Source organism: Glycine max, chromosome 19 (assembly GCF_000004515.6).
Source record: "Glycine max cultivar Williams 82 chromosome 19, Glycine_max_v4.0, whole genome shotgun sequence".
NCBI lineage: Eukaryota > Viridiplantae > Streptophyta > Magnoliopsida > Fabales > Fabaceae > Glycine > Glycine max.
The window spans coordinates 7,492,242-7,508,609 of NC_038255.2; the positions used below are offsets into that span (position 1 = coordinate 7,492,242).

The 16,368-nt window shown below is 32.7% G+C and overlaps 1 protein-coding gene across 1 annotated transcript; it reads left to right on the forward strand.

Moving 5' to 3' along the window:
• Positions 1 to 3,991: 3,991 nt before the first annotated feature.
• Positions 3,992 to 5,921, forward strand: LOC102662773 (two-component response regulator ARR2). Its single transcript, XM_014771564.1, has 5 exons — positions 3,992 to 4,124; positions 4,509 to 4,664; positions 4,754 to 5,053; positions 5,180 to 5,256; positions 5,478 to 5,921. The coding sequence occupies exons 1-5, from the start codon at positions 3,992 to 3,994 to the stop codon at positions 5,919 to 5,921; spliced, it is 1,110 nt and encodes a 369-aa protein (XP_014627050.1).
• Positions 5,922 to 16,368: the final 10,447 nt, after the last annotated feature.

Here is a 16,368-nt window from a genome sequence, read left to right on the forward strand (position 1 = left end):
AGCTCCATGTGGAGCTTGTAGGCCTTGGATCTTCTTCATCAATGGAGTCCTTTGCTTCTTGAATTTTAATGGCAGCGGAATGGAGAAGAAGAAGAGTTGAGAGGAGACGCCACTTCAAGGAGAAGATGAGTCAAGAAGAAGCTCACCAACATAGGAAGCTATGGATAAGAGTTTGAAGGTAGGAGAAGGTGAGTGAAGGGAAAAGGAGGGAAGGAGCACGAAATTTTGTGCCTCAAAAGAGGTCTGAACTTTAAAGTATAATTCTCAAATGATCAAAATTGAAAAAATACACACACATGACCTCTATTTATAGCCTAAGTGTTACACAAAATTGGAGGAAATTTTGAATTTCTATTCAAATTTCACTTGAATTTGTGGAGTCAAATTTTGGAGCAAAAAATTCACTAATTATGATTAGTGAATTTCAATTATGGTTCAGCCCACCAATCCTAGATCAAGTCGAAGATTCTCCACTAAGTGTGCTTAGGTGTCATGCAACATGTAAAGCATGAAGGACATACACAAAGTGTAACTATATGATGTGACAATGAAGTGTAACAAACAAACGCTCACCTCCCCCTCTAAAATTTAATTGGATTGGGCTTCTCCCAATTCAATTAAATTTATTTCCCAACACACAATCAAATATTCACTTAATGCATGTGAAATTACAAAACTACCCCTAATACAAAAACTAGTCTAGGTGTCGTAAAATACAAAGACTGAAAAATCTTACATTTTTAAGGTACTTTACCTACATTATGGAGTCCTAAATACAGGACAAAAAATAATAAAGTCCTAATCTAATATGTACAAAGATAAGTGGACCCAATCTTGACCCATGGACTCAAAAATCTATCCTTAGGTTCATGAGAACCATAAGGTCTTCTTCAGCGGTTCTAGCCCAATCCTCTTAGAGTCTCTTACTCATGGCTCTGGTAACTGGTCCCTTCTTAGGAAGGATTGCATCACTTACTTGATATATGACATCTCTAACTAATTTTTGTTGTATATTTAAAAGAAAATGTTTTTTGAAAAATGTTTTTTTTTCTCATTTAAGACTTTTGATAGTTTGAAATGAGAGTAAAGATAAATGTGTGTTGCTCATGGAGTCAATGTAAACGTACACATTAACACATATGTAGTACATGGCAAAATGTATCCCCTAAAAGTGTTACACAAAGATCCCGGCAGTTTTTAAGAGCTGCAATATAAATTTGCTTCATTATAACTTCTATATAAAACTATAGAAGTTACACAAAACTAAAGAGGTCACCTTAAGATGTTCTTTTTATCGAAACTTTAATGATCATTGAAAAATGCTTACACTTTCTACCAACTTTAAATAATGAATTCAAAAGAAAAATTATACACAAAACTGACAATACTCTGAAACTGCACATATGAAACCAAAACTTAAATTTCCGCTAGCAACATAAAACCAACATTTCCATTTGAAAGAATTAACTTTCAAGCAAATAAATGCCTAAAAGTTACACATTAAACTAAATACTAAGAGAATTAAAATGAGAGATCTCGCAAGAAAACTTTCATGGAGGGAAAATACTTGGACTATACTTGCACGACCCATTTTCTCCAAAACAACAACATAGTATACAAAGATGGTCAATTAAGCATATTATACATAGAACTTGGACTATACTTCCTCTCCTCTACTATCAAACATAAGGAAAAAATAGTTTTCTTTTTTATCTTAAATTAAGAAAATTTTAACTAAGATTATGTTTGGCAGAACTAGCCGAGAAGTTAGTTTGAAGTCAAAAAATTAGTTGAAAACTAAAAAATTAATCAGTAGTTGAAAAATTAATTTCTTAAATTTTAAGTGTATGGTAAAATTAATCATTGAAGTAACTAAAAAGTGTAAAATGACAAGAAAGTAATAAAATTATGATTTATTTTAAAAAGGTAACAAGGAAAATGAAAAAAAAATATATTGAGGATAGAAGTGAAAGAAAACATAAAAAGTTAGAAGTTAGTATTTTAAAAAATGCTATTTTAAGTGACGTTTCAAAAAACACTAGAAATTACTAAAAAGTTAGTTTAACGAATAGCTAAACAAGTTTTTTAACTTGTAAAAAAAGTTAGAAGTTAAAATATTTTGTCGAACATAGTCCAACTTTACCTTATTTAATGTTATTGTCTCTAAAATATCATTCATTTAATTGAGGTGTTAATTTCAATGATTTCTTCTTATCCTTAATACCAAATTTCAATAAAGGATAAGTTGGAAAAAAATACATTTTAATTGAAATTGATGCAATTAAATGTGGTTAACTAACTTTCTTAAGGGTCTGTTTCGGATGAATTTTAATTTTGAGTTTCAAAATTCTTAAAAATAATAATCAAATTTTAGTTTTAGTTAAAAAAATCAAATTTTAAAATATGATTAGTTTCAAATAAACTTATTTTAAAAGTTTCATATTATATTAAAATTAGTTTAAGAGTGGTTTGGAGTGCTGATGGTGATGTCAGCAACAATGATAATCATAAAGATATTAGTGGTGGTCGTAGTGACAATGATGATGATGATGGTAATAATTTCGTGACAGTGGTGACAATGATGATGGTGATGGTAGCAGCAGTGGTGGTACTGGTTGTAGTAATGGTAACAACAAGAGATGCCATGGTCAAATGTGAAAAATGTGTGTTTTTAAAACTAAAAATCAAATTCACAAAATATTTTTCTTAATTTTAAAAATGAGTGTAAAAGTGTTTGAAGAAATGATTGATTTAAAAACCATTTCACTTTCAGTTTTGTCAAACACATTTTGTTTTAAAAATTGCATTTGAAATCCAAAAATCAAAAACCGGCGGCCACCCCGAACAGGCTTAGTTAGTATGTCCTGTTTTTTTTTCTTGTTACATTTGAGGGCAGAGTAGTATTTAACTAAATAAACAAGATGAAATTTCAATAATGATCATTTTTAGGCTAAAATATGTTTTGGATTTCTAATAAATACTTGAATTTCATGTTTGATCCCTAATAAAAAAAATTACATTGAGTACTTAATAAAACAAATTTTTTGTTTTTTATCCTTGACACTTTTTTTATCTTCGAATAAATTAGTAAATTTTTTTTTTGTTCTCTTAAAAAAATTATTTTTATTATTCTTTTTTCCTAAAAAAATCATTTGTTATTAGTCTTCTCAAAAAGAATAATAACAAATCTAAAAAAATTACCAGGGACCAAATACAAAATTGATTAATATATCAAGGATTAAAAAAGTGTCAAAGAATAAAACATAATTTTTGTTTTATCAAAAATAAAAAATGATAAAAAATTTATTAGAAAAAAAACACAAAATTTAATTATTTATTTAAAGATCCTAAATATAACTGGAAGTAGAAGTGAAAGAAGGAAGGAGAAAGAGACAGCAGAACATGAAAGAAGATAAAGACAGTGATCAAGAGGAAATAGAGATGTGAGAAGCTGCCAGGTTACTTAATATTACCGTTGGAAAACTGTTATGGCCTGAGTGATATAAATTAAACACCCGAACCAACCTATTAAGAAATCAAATCGTTTAAAGATATAATTGATTGGTAACTCGTATATAAGATTCGGTCTCTGTTATATTTCAAGGCATAAATATCGTTAAAACCAATCAATCAAGTAAATTTTCTTACCGAAATTATTATTGATACACACAATTTGATTTTTCTCTATCTTTTACATTTATTATTTCTGTCCCTTATTACTAACATCATATCCCTTCTTGCCAATCAAGTCAATTTTCTTATCATTCATTTATTTAACTAATTAAATTCTCTCTGTTTCCCCGTATAAATCTTTATTTCTTGGTTTTTCTTATTACATCAATCCCTTGACACTTTTCTTACCACCTCTACACACTTTTCTCAATTCTTTTTTTCTTTTTTGTCTACCCGTCTAATCTAAATCTTTATATAAAGTAGACACAGTACAGAATAAATCACAACACTGAATTCTTTCTCAGTTCTATAGCAAGCAATGGCCACATACCCCACTAAGGAGAAGGTTAACTTTCATCCATTCCCAGAAGGTCTTACGGTCCTTGCAGTTGATGATGACCACAATGTTCTTGTATTCATTAAAAGAATGTGTATTCAATGGAATTATCGCGGTTAGTTACTTACACTATATTGTTTGGGATTAGAAATTTGGTTTTCGTAGTTATATGTTGGTGGGTTTCAATGTTTCATATATTTGGCAACGTGTGGTATTAGTATGTTGGTTTTATGGGGCAGAATTGTAATGTATATTATTTGTGGGGTATGTAATTTGTGTGGGGAAGGCTGGTTAATTAAGTATTGTTATTCTGTTGCAAGAATTTATTTTTGTAAGCCTTTTTGGTGGTATCTTGTTTCATACATCTTGTGTGGGCACATTGAAATAAAAGATTCTTTTAATTTTCAAAAAAATAAAATAAAATTGATACTGTTTATTTACTATAGAAAGATTTGATCTTTGAATCTTTCCAATTGTTGATTATTGTTTTGTTTTGCAGTTATTGCATTCTCTGATGCCCCATCTGCTTTGAATTTTGTGCGGGAGAAAAAAGGTTGCAATATTGATGTGATACTCACTGAAGTTCATATGGCAAATATGGATGGCTATGAATTCCTTAAGCATGCCACTAAGGAAATTAATGTTCCTATTATCAGTAAGTAACTAATTAAACTATAAATTAATTTTTTATGTAAGTTTTCGACTTGTTTTTTTGCTTAATTATCATAGTGCAATATTATGCAGTGATGTCTCATGATAATGCTACGACTACGAGTGCTTTGATGGAAGCTGTTAAACATGGGGCTTGTGATTTTTGGATTAAGCCTTTGAATGAAAACCAATTCAGGATATTGTGGACGCAAGTTGCTAGGAAAATGTGGAATGAAAAGATGCTAGCAAAAACAGATGATTCTTCTGTTCATGGTACTAGAGTGATGAATACAGAAAAGAACAGCTCAACCCCACCAAAGAAGCCCCGTTTAGTGTGGCAAGGAGAATTGCAACAGCGATTTGTCAGGGCTATAATGCATCTTGGGCTTGATAGTATGATTAATTAATTCTTCAGTATTAATAATTTTATCTTTTCGTACAATTAATAATTTATTTGTTGTTGGTCTTGCAATAACTATATGACACTTAACAATTTTTTCTCCCTTGATTATTTTTCAGAGGCACAACCAAAGAGGATTCTTGAAGTGATGAATGTTCCCGGTTTGACAAAAGAGCATGTAGCTAGTCATTTGCAGGTTGGTTTCTATATATATGCATTTGAAATTTGGAATAATTCAGTATAAATTGCCATGCCAACTAATTGAGATTTGAACATGAAACATAGGTGTCTTGTTTTCAATCCAAACCGAGGCACTACTTAAGTTTTGTGGTTCTAAACAGTAATTTAATGTTGTTGTTTTCTTTATAGATATGCATGGTAATAATTAATATTATTTCCATAATTTGTGATTGGCAGAAATATAGAGTTAATTTGAAGAAATCTAATAAAATGATCACTGCGCATCAAGAGAATGAGATGCAAATGCAATTACCAAACAATATAGAATCCAGGGGCATGGTAGGCGCATCTAGCATTTTTCCCTATGCAGTCCTTCATCCTGAAGAACAATGGCCTAACTATTACCATCTTGAAGAACAACAAGGTGTGCCATATATAGCAAAATATCCTTCTAACATGATCAATAATGCCAAGAATTTTGCTCAGCCAATAATGACAGTAGATGATGCACCTATATGTGGAGTATTGCCCCAGTCTAATACAGTGACAGCCAACAATGCATTGATGCATCCAGATATGTATGTAGCAGCAGCAGCATCATCAGAGGCAGCAAACAGTGATGCATTATCAAATTCGTTCAATGAACTTTCAGCCATCTTGCATGGCAATTATAATTTTTAGTATTAAATATGTAATTGTAGATTTTTAGTTTTAAATATGTAATTGCGTTAAAGATTGAGAGACAAAACTTTTTGGTCGATAGTTGTCTTTATAAGTCTTGTGAATTTAATGTAAAGGGATTTTCTATATTATATGGGTAATTGGTGTTCATTGGCATAGAAAATAGATTTTACATAAATAATGGAGCTAGTGGTTAAATATTATTGGTGTGCAGCCAGTGCCTTGATAATTTGATAGCATCTTTTTTGGATACATTCTGCGCAAGTTTTTTTTTTTTTTCAATTACTACTTTGGGTTACATAAATTATTAACACGTTAGTAATTATTTATGGTATGTTTTGGCTAAGAGGAAATGTGAAGAAAAAAATAGTAAGAAGATTTTTTTTAGATTTTTAGTTGTCAATATTTTAAATTAATTATTTTAAAATCAAAGTTAAATTTTATTAATGAAAAATCAAAGAAATGACTAAAATGGAATTTTCAAAAACATAAAAGATTAAAATAAAACATTTAAAATTTAATGTATTAAAACAAAAAAGCATTGAAATAGAATGGATCAAAAGTGAAATTTAGCCGATAAGAAAAGTAACGTTTGAAAGATTTGAATTTATAAAAAATCTTGCACAATTGCTACATAATATTACAAGCTAAAGTGCAATTTTTGTTCCATATTTTTATATATCTACGATTTTAGTTTTCCTATTTTTTAATTGAGACGGTTTGTTTTTACTTTTAAAAAATTTATAATTTTAGTTTTTAATTTAGACATTTCATCCTTCATATTTTTTTAAAATATATGATTTTATTCTCCTTTTTCAATTTTAGAATTGACTATGTATTTTTTTTTAAATTATAAATTAAGTTTGTTAGTAGCTAAATAATTAAAAAAAACATTTATCATGTAAATAATAAATAGACACGTACCAGTCAACATTTATAAAATGCATACATCAACGTTTAAAATTCGATACAAGAATGAAAATTATAAATTTTTTAAAAAGTGAAAAACGAAATATCACAATTTAAAAATAGGGGACTAAAATCATTAATTTTTTAAAAATAGAGGATGAAATATCTCAATTATAGAAATAAAAAAACTAAAATCACAAATTTGAAAATATAAAGAACAAAAATTACATTTTAACCAATATTATAAAATAAATCCAATCAAATAATGCAGGAATTGAAAGTTTTTTAGTTTTACCCTTTTAATCCGCTGTAATTAAATTTTCCCGTTGTTCAATCACCACACAAAATCTTTGATTGAGCAAATTTATCCTATCTTATAATCAATAATCAATATTTAAATAAATTAAATTTGTAGTATTCATTACATGTAATATTTATTTGGTCAAAAATGTAATTTGTGTCCCTTGTTTTCTCAAAATCATGGTTTTAATCCCTCCATTTTTGAAATTAAAACATTTCATCTCCCGTCCTTAAAAAATTAGTGATTTTAGTCTTATTTTTTAATTGAGATATATTATTTTTCATTTTAAAAATTTATAATTTTAGTCCTTGAATCAAATTTCATTGATCTATGTACTCCTTAAACATTGAGCAACACATGTTTGTTTACTATCCACATGACAAATATTTTTTATAGAAAAAAATACTTAATTACTAGCCAGCGTAATTCATTAAAAAAAATAAAAAAAAGTATCTAAAAGTTTGAAATTGATAAAAAAAACTAAAATTGTATATTTTTAAAAATGGTGAAAGAGATATCTCAATTATAAAAATAAGAAATTAAAATCATAGATTTTTTAAAAGTGAGGTATAAAATATCTCTATTAAAAAAATAAGAAAATTAATCAATAAGCACAATCACAACGGTGACTAACATGGTCGTTGACAAGGTCGGAGGCATAGTGTGGAAGCCAGTAACAAATGTCAAAGTCGGTGACGGGGAGGCAGTGAGAGAATGGAGCAGTGAAGGTTAGGGTTTAGAATTAGGATGATTCATAATTAAATTATCTTTTTTTATTAAATATTAAATTAAAAAAATTAAATTTACTAAATTGTCCTTAGACTTTAATTGAAAAAAAAAATTCAAACTTAATTATCTAATGTGACAAAATAAATCATGTAATATATATAACTGGACAAGATACAATCCACACCGATTTAAGTTATTCTCAACATACACCAAAGTAATGGGGTTGTTATAAATCCTAATCGAATAATCCTAACTACACCAATAAGTACATACCAAACTAAATCTCCAAATTTTTTCACTTTGCTTTTCTCCGTTCTAAAGGTCACAAGCTATATGCAATGGCCAAATTCCACACAAAGCATAAGGTTTCCTTTCAATTCCCAGCATATTGATAAAACAAAAGCAAGAACAAATTAAAAAAAAAAATCAGAGGGTATAATAAATTTTATTTCATTGCAGATTGTAATTAACTAAGATTTGCGTATTTCATTTGCTAGATGCCGACACCGAAACTCACAAACTTCAATCCCTTCTGCTAAAAATAACTTTTTATCCCTTCAATCTCTGTCTCTTATTCTCTCTCTTCTGTTTTTTCTCTTCTCTTTCATAGTCTTAGTCACTTGCGCGGGCACACTTCTCTGCCTCCCACGATTTAATTTTACAACATTAACTTTTTTTTTAATTTTATTTTGCATTTACCATTTTTATTTTCATTAAAATTAAATTATCCATGGTGCAAAACACGGGGACTATTCTAGTTCTCATAATAACGTATGTGTCCATAAATGCCAGCATGTTTTTCTGGATAGATTAGAGAAACAGATTAAAACTCGGCATTCAGTATCTGTGTGCTTGTTCTTTTGTCCTATTGGGATTCTTACTTATGTCATCACCAAAGTAATGACTAGAAGTGCCCATAAAAAATAACCATCACTTACTATATTTATAATACATAATTATTTAAATGAGTTATTTATTTAAAATTTGTGAACCCTACAATATCACATAAATTTAAAACTTTACACAAAAATTGATTTTAATACTAAAGTTGTTAGAATGAGTGTTTAACTTGAATCACATTAAATTTTATAATTGGAAAATGAGTTCTTTAATTGATAAGAATAAATTAAGCAATAATTATTTATACAAACAACTCACTTAAGCAACCCATTTAAATAATTATTGATAAGAATGATAAAAGTTTGTTAAATAATGTTGCTTAATTTTAAGCAACTCATCAAACACCCATATTGAAAATGCTCTTATAGAGATCACATGCTTGCACTCCACAAACCAAAAAAGAAATTTATTTTAAGTTTCAAAAACTCATGTTCAAGTTTTTAAAGTAATCAAGTTACTTTTTTTTAGCAAAATAATTTAAGTTATTGTAATTGTCATTGGAATGGTTCTCCCCTCAATCGAAATATTATTAGTATTTTGTTCCATCTCGAGTGTAAATTTGACTTTTCCTAGCATAGCAAACTTTCGATCTTTACCCTACCTTCTGGGCAAGGAGACAATTTTTGTCAAGTTGCAGCACAAGAATCCTCAGGGTCAGCAGGGACATCATATATGTCTTAAATTAAACATTGGAAATTGAGAATCTATATGCTAACCATCTTTTGGTCAAGCATCTTGTATCATTGCATCTCATTAGTGAACGTATTTGAGTTTGAGTTGACAAAACTGCTTACAAATTCGTCTGAAAAACATTACTTTCTAAGTTAACTTTCAATGTGCTTGTACTTCTGAAAGAAAGAAAAAAAATCTCAGGTGGACTATGATTGTGCATTTGAAATGTGAATATAGTTACTATGAAGCTGAAATTGCGAAGTTTGTTTTTTGGTAGACAAATGCAGTCTGCTTTTTTGAAACTAAAGAAATGATAAAAATATGATTGCGGTTTGACTCAACTAGTAGCGTTGTGTTCGCCCTCCCCTAAAACACACACAAAAAGAAATAAAAAGAAAGGTCATATACTTGCAGAATGGTCCATCTTCCAAACAATATTGTAAATTCATATCATCAAATATAGTTAAGGGAATAGTTTAGACACAAGAATGGAACAAAAATTTGAGGGAGACGGAAAAGGAGGAAAAATAATATACAAAAGGAAAGCTAACAGTTTGGCATATTCAATAAGTTTATTACAGTGCATAGTTAGTTCATATAGGTGGTTCAATTACAACAATTATCAAAGAACTTCTACCAAGACCACACCATTAGACTTACGTGACAGAAAATTACTTGCTAACTACGCAATGAACTACCAGAGTAGTAATGATCTTGTACGAAGTAAAATAATGAACTTGGTTGGTTAAAAGTGATTTTGAACCTCTTCAAACATCAGATCAGATCAATCATCAAAACAAGATGTTGCAACTTCCCATAAGTGGTGGAATACACATCTTCACAGCTGATAGCTTGTCTGCAACAGAGTTCATCATATCATTGTGTGCCAACACTGAACACAAACTAACTTAAGACTCCTCAGATAAACACAAGCCAGTGTTATTAGCAGCATCTTTGGAAACGATTCTGCAGCAAATTTTTATACATGAGATGCTAAAGTGGAAAGATATAACATCTACACAAGCACATTTTCTACTCTGGGGTCTGAATGACCTGAGTCATGAGCTTCTTAAGGCTCCGATGATTAGTCAAAATTGTGAATGGATGACCAAGAAGATACTGTCTCCATTTCTTAACCGTAGTCGTAATCGCACATAATTCACGCACATAAGTGGAAGCTTGTAATAATTTGGGGCTGAATGGCTTACTAAAAAATGCAATTGGGTGGCCCTTCTACGAAAGCACTGCTCCCATGCCCACCCCTGAGGCGTCCGTCTCCAGGGTAAAAGGGAGGGAGAAATCTAACAACATAAGAACAGGAGCTGAGGTTAGAGCCTCCTTTAGGGTCTTAAATGCTTGGTCAGCCTCGAAAGTCCATTCGAAAGGATCCCTAGTGGTGAGCTTGACCAAGGGGGCAACAATATATAGAGGCATACCCTTGAATAAACCGACGGTAAAAATCGGCGAGACCCAAAAAACTTCATAGAGATCTCGTGGTTTTCAGAATGGGCCATTGGTGGATAGTGTGGACTTTAGAAGTGACTGGTGTAACCCCTTGACTCAAAACCACATGCCCCAAGTACTCCACCTGTTGCTGCGCAAAAAAACATTTAGAAAGCTTAAGTACGAATTGATTGTGAAGAAGTACCTTAAAAGCTTTCTCTAGGTGGAGCAGATGTTCCAGCAGGGTCCGACTGTATATCATTCATCGTAGCATGAAATGAAGAAGGGGCATTACACAACCCGAATGGCATCACCGTAAATTGATAGTGACCATGGTGGGTGCGAAACGTATTCTTAGCGACATCAGGTTCATGCATCCGAATTTGGTAATAAACTTGCAAAAGGTCCAGTTTAGAGAACCAGCTTGCGCCTCCCAATTTATCTAATAGCTCTTCAATGGTGGGAATAGGGTAACGGTCTTTAATCGTTATCGCATTTAATGCCCGATAGTCCACACATAGACGCCAAGACCCATCATGCTTCTTGACTAGTAGAACAGGGGAGGAGAAAATAATTATACTTGGGTGTCATACCTAAATTTCATCTAGAGACAATTGTTTGTCGGTATACGGACCTTAATTGACCACTTTGAGATGCTTGACACTCGCTGCCACGTAATCCATAAAGTTTCACAATGTTTAGGAAAGAAATAAGCTTAAAAACAAAAAAAATGGGGTGCACAAGTCAAACTGGGGGGTGTACCTAGCATCAGGGCCCATCTAGAATATTCTGGAAAGGGGATTGCTTCATGTGGAAGCAACTCAGCTCGCTTGGGCGAGCTGGGCGGCAACCACCTCCCCCATTTTCTTATAAAATGGCGTGAGGGGGCTGAGTTTGAGGGGTTTAGCACCTTGATAGCTCAGAAATCACTTAAAATTATTGGGGAGAAGAAGAAAGTGGGAAAAATGCAAGCCGAGATGCTTCCGTAATGCTTCCGAGACGTTTCCGTGATCAATTTTGTGAATGTTTCTATGCCGTTCTTCGATGTTCTTCATTCATTCTTCATCGTTTGTCGAGCGTCAACCGGTTAGTTTTCATTTTCGAAGCTTTCAATTCATTCTATTCATCCTTGGTGGTCCATTTTTGCTTTGTATGCTTTCATCTTCATCTCGTTTACTTTTGGTATCCTTTTCTTCCATTTTTAACGAGCTTCGACCGATCATTTAAGCTGTTATCTTGCATAATAAATGATAAAATGAATTTCAACCGATCATTTGTGTTGTAATATCGTTTAATCACTGTTAAAATAAAATTCAACAGATCGTTCACACTGTAACCTCGGTTAATAAAAAAAGGGTAAATAAGCTCCAATCGAACGTTTTACTTTAAAAGTTCTTATAAATGAGTTGATAAATAACAAAGTGAAGCTAGGGCTAAAATTAACTCACAAACCAAGCTTTGCCCGCGCAAAGGTCATTTGAAACCGTTTTAAGGTCCAACGCCTTAAACGGTCCTCTTTGCTTTTATCGGTTAAAATGGACCGTTCAAAAGTATAAAATCAACACACTGCATAAATTTACCGCTTTTTAAAGAACTACATAGGTCTGATTTCCTCACCGCAATTGAGGATACGTAGGAGCAAAAGCTCCGCTTTTGTCGACCTTAAAAAGGGAGAGATTGTTAAAGGTCCAATGCCTTAACGTTTCTCTCCTTCCATACAAATCAAGAGATTGTTAAAGGTCCGACGCCTTAACGATTCTCTCCTTTCAAAATCAAGAGATTATCAAAGGTCCAACACCTTAACTTTTCTCTCTTTTCGAAAAACAAGAGATCGTTAAAGGTCCAAGGCCTTAACGTTTCTCTCATTTCAAATATCTAATGTTTCTTTCCTTTCAAAAACAAGAGATCGTTAAAGGTCCAACGCCTTAACGTTTCTCTCTTTTTTGAAAATCAAGAGATCATCCAAAAGGATCTAGCGTCTTAGTGATTCTCTCTGTTAAAAAAATCAAGAGATCATTCAATGGACCCAGCGCCCTAACGATTCTCTCCTTAAAAGAATCAAAAGATCATTTAAAGGTCTAACTCCTTAAACGAATTTTCTTTGGTTAAAATAAATCTTGCGAAGAAAGATAAAAACAACTTAACTAATGTTTAGTTTTTAATGAACTACATAGGTCTGATTTCCTCACCGCAATTGAGGATACATAGGAGCAAAAGCCCCACTTTTGTCGACCCCCAAAAGGGAGAGATTGTTAAAGGTCCAACGCATTTACGTTTCTCTCCTTCCATAAAAATCAAGAGATTGTTAAAGGTCCGACATCTTAACAACTTTCTCCTTTCAAAATCAAGAGATTATTAAAGGACCAACGCCTTAACTTTCTCACTTTTCAAAAACCAAGAGTTGTTAAAGGTCCAATGCCTTAATGTTTCTCTCCTTTCAAAAAACAAGAGATCGTTAAAGGTTTAACGCCTTAACATTTCTCTCCTTTCAAAAACAAGAGATTGTTAAAGGTCCAACGCCTTAACGTTTCTCTCTTTTCAAAAATCAAGAGATTGTCCAAAAGGGTCCAACGCCTTAGTGATTATCTCTATTAAAAAAATAAGAGATCGTTCAAAGGGTCCAGTTTCCTAATGATTCTCTCCTTCCAAGAATCAAAAGATTGCTTAAGGGTCCAACGCCTTAAATGACCTTTGTTTGGTTAAAATCAATCTTGCGAAAGAAGATAAAAACAACATAACCAATGTTTAGTTCTTAAAGAACTACGTAGGTCTAATTTCCTCATCACAATTGAGGATACGTAGGAGCGAGGGAAACACCCTTGTCGACCACAAAAAAGTAAAAAACATAAAAAGCAAAAAAAGATAAAAATATAAAAAAGGGAAAAATACATAACAACATAAAAAAGGAAAATATAAAGTTTTGAAGTCATATTTGCACACTTGATTGAAGTCTGCCGTCCCTTGTGACGAGCGCGTGAGGTGCTAATACCTTTCCTGTACGTAAACAGCTCCCGAACCCTCATTTTCATAAAATGCAGACCATCGCCTTTTAGGTTTTTTCGACGTTGTCCTCGAATAAATGTTGGTGGCGACTCCATGCGTTTTCCTTCGATGGAAGACGCACCCTTGACTCGCACGAGAGGCCTTTTCGCGCCCCCGCCGGGGGGCAGGTTGCGGCAGTTGGCGACTTCACTGGGGACTGTTTTTAGAGATTTAGGCCATTCAATTAGTGTGCAACATCTTATCATGACTTCTTCTTTATATATGTTCTCTCTTCCCTCTTACCTTTGGTTTTTGTCCATATTTGTACATAACCTTTGCTGTGTTGTTGTGTTTGATGTGTGTTTGTCTATCGATTACATTCATAGTAGTAAATACTTTTTTCTACACACACATGACACCTGCAGCTCGCACACGCGTTGAGATATTAGGCCCTATGCCTAGGTCTATGTGATCCATAAGGTCTGGAGGTCTATCTGTTGTCATGCTGGGTCTCCGACTCGCTTGATGATAGTGAAGCCTCATCTAGATTTTTCCTTTTTAGTAATGCATTATCACTAATAGTCCCTATCGCCATAATGTATTACCTAAGAGGATGATATATCTGGAAGCCGGTAAGTTTACATGAAACCACACTTGGGAATTGTCACTAGAATGGGACTTTTGGATCTTTTCCATTAGATTCCTCAATCAGGGGCACATAGAAAACTTACTCTGGCATATTCCTTAATTGCATCATGCATCTCTTCATGGCATCGTAATGAACATATCGTTCCTGCATTTGTCATTTATCATATTCATACATTGCATTTTGCATGAGTCATTGCATCATCATGCATTTTCATTCAACATGCTTTTTTGTTCTACAAACTGCGTACCTTTTATTTTCATGTTCACTGATGCATGATCCTTGCATTTTCCTCTGAAAAAAACAAAAAGCAAAAGCAAAAAAAAGAACAAAAGAAAGTCACGCCATATTCTTAGTTGCATGTGTTTGGTACCATAATGATGGCTATAAACCAACCATGTTGGGATTATACACCCATTTCTCTAAAAAAAATAATTGGAAAATCATGTGAACCATGGTGCCTAATGCATGGTTAACTAGGAAATGGTGGTTCTTAGGGCATCTCATAATTGCCTTTGCCATGCATAGCATAAGTATGCCCGAGTTATTCATCTCTATGAGATGTTGTCAAAGTATTGGCAATCAAAATTGCTATTCCTTGGATTATGGGGTTGAACCAAGCACATGCTTTTAAGAAAAGGTTAATCAAAGTCAAGGTCAAGTATGGAAGTAACCGGCTTGCAAAAATTGGGGCAAAAGATGAATCTAGCTACATCGTTTCTTTGTCTACTGCTAACACATAATTGAGCCAATTTACAAAAGAATTGAGGGTTGTTAATGTCCATGTGTTATTCACAGTTTCACTTTGACAAGATGATGGACCATCTAAATTGATTCAACCCTATATCCTGTGTAAAATTTGCAATACTTCAACCATGCATCATTCTCATACATCCATGCTTTTCATTGGTTGCATTGCTCATTGCATTCTTTCCTTGAAAACTACAATCATTGTTATCAAAAGGAAAGAACACAATTTATGATGCCCTTACCGAACGTGTGTTACAGCTAGGGTAATGGGAGAAATAGAGGAGGTGCAAGAGTAGATGAAGGCCGACATGGAGGCCCTGAAAGAGCAAATGATCACAATGATGGAGGTCATGATGAGCATGAAAAAGATAATGGAAGTCAATGTGGCTGCCGTTGCTGCTACAAGCACTGTTGCTGAGGTGGAGCCGACTCCCCCATTTGGCCTCAACCAAATAAATCATCTGACCTCGGATAGGGTAGGTCAAGGAAGCAAAGAGTTGGGAGGTACGAGCAGCTACCTTTATGTTCAAATTCAAACTTTATGTTCAAATTCAAAACATGCATGCTTTCTCGCCATATGGCTTACCTCCCAACTATGCACCACCTAATGGCAAGTCCGAGACTACAGGTGTTGATAATCAATTACATATCCTAAAACTTTTAAATATGCAAGAGAACAAAGATCGTAGGCAATTAAATTGATTAGGAGTCTAAGTCAGATTGGTCAATAAGTCCTAATTCTCTTCTTATAGTAAAGAAGCTTTCTTTTGGCAAAGGTTTTATAAAGATATCAACCAATTGATTATTTGTGTCAACAAACTCTAATTACACTCGTATTTTCACAACGGATAGCAATATGATCAAGCATTAAGCCATAATTAGAGAGTTGTTGTCTCATCCAAAGGATTTGTGCACAACAACTTCTAGTAGAAATATATTTCACTTTTGCAGTAGATAAGACAACACTATTTTGCTTTTTGTTATGCCATGATACTAGTGCAGAACCAATAGAGTGGCAAGTCCCACTAGTGTTTTTTTTATCAGGTTTGAATCCAGCAAAATCAGAATCAGAGTATTCTACTAAGTTGTAAGAAGAATTCTTAGGATACCACAAG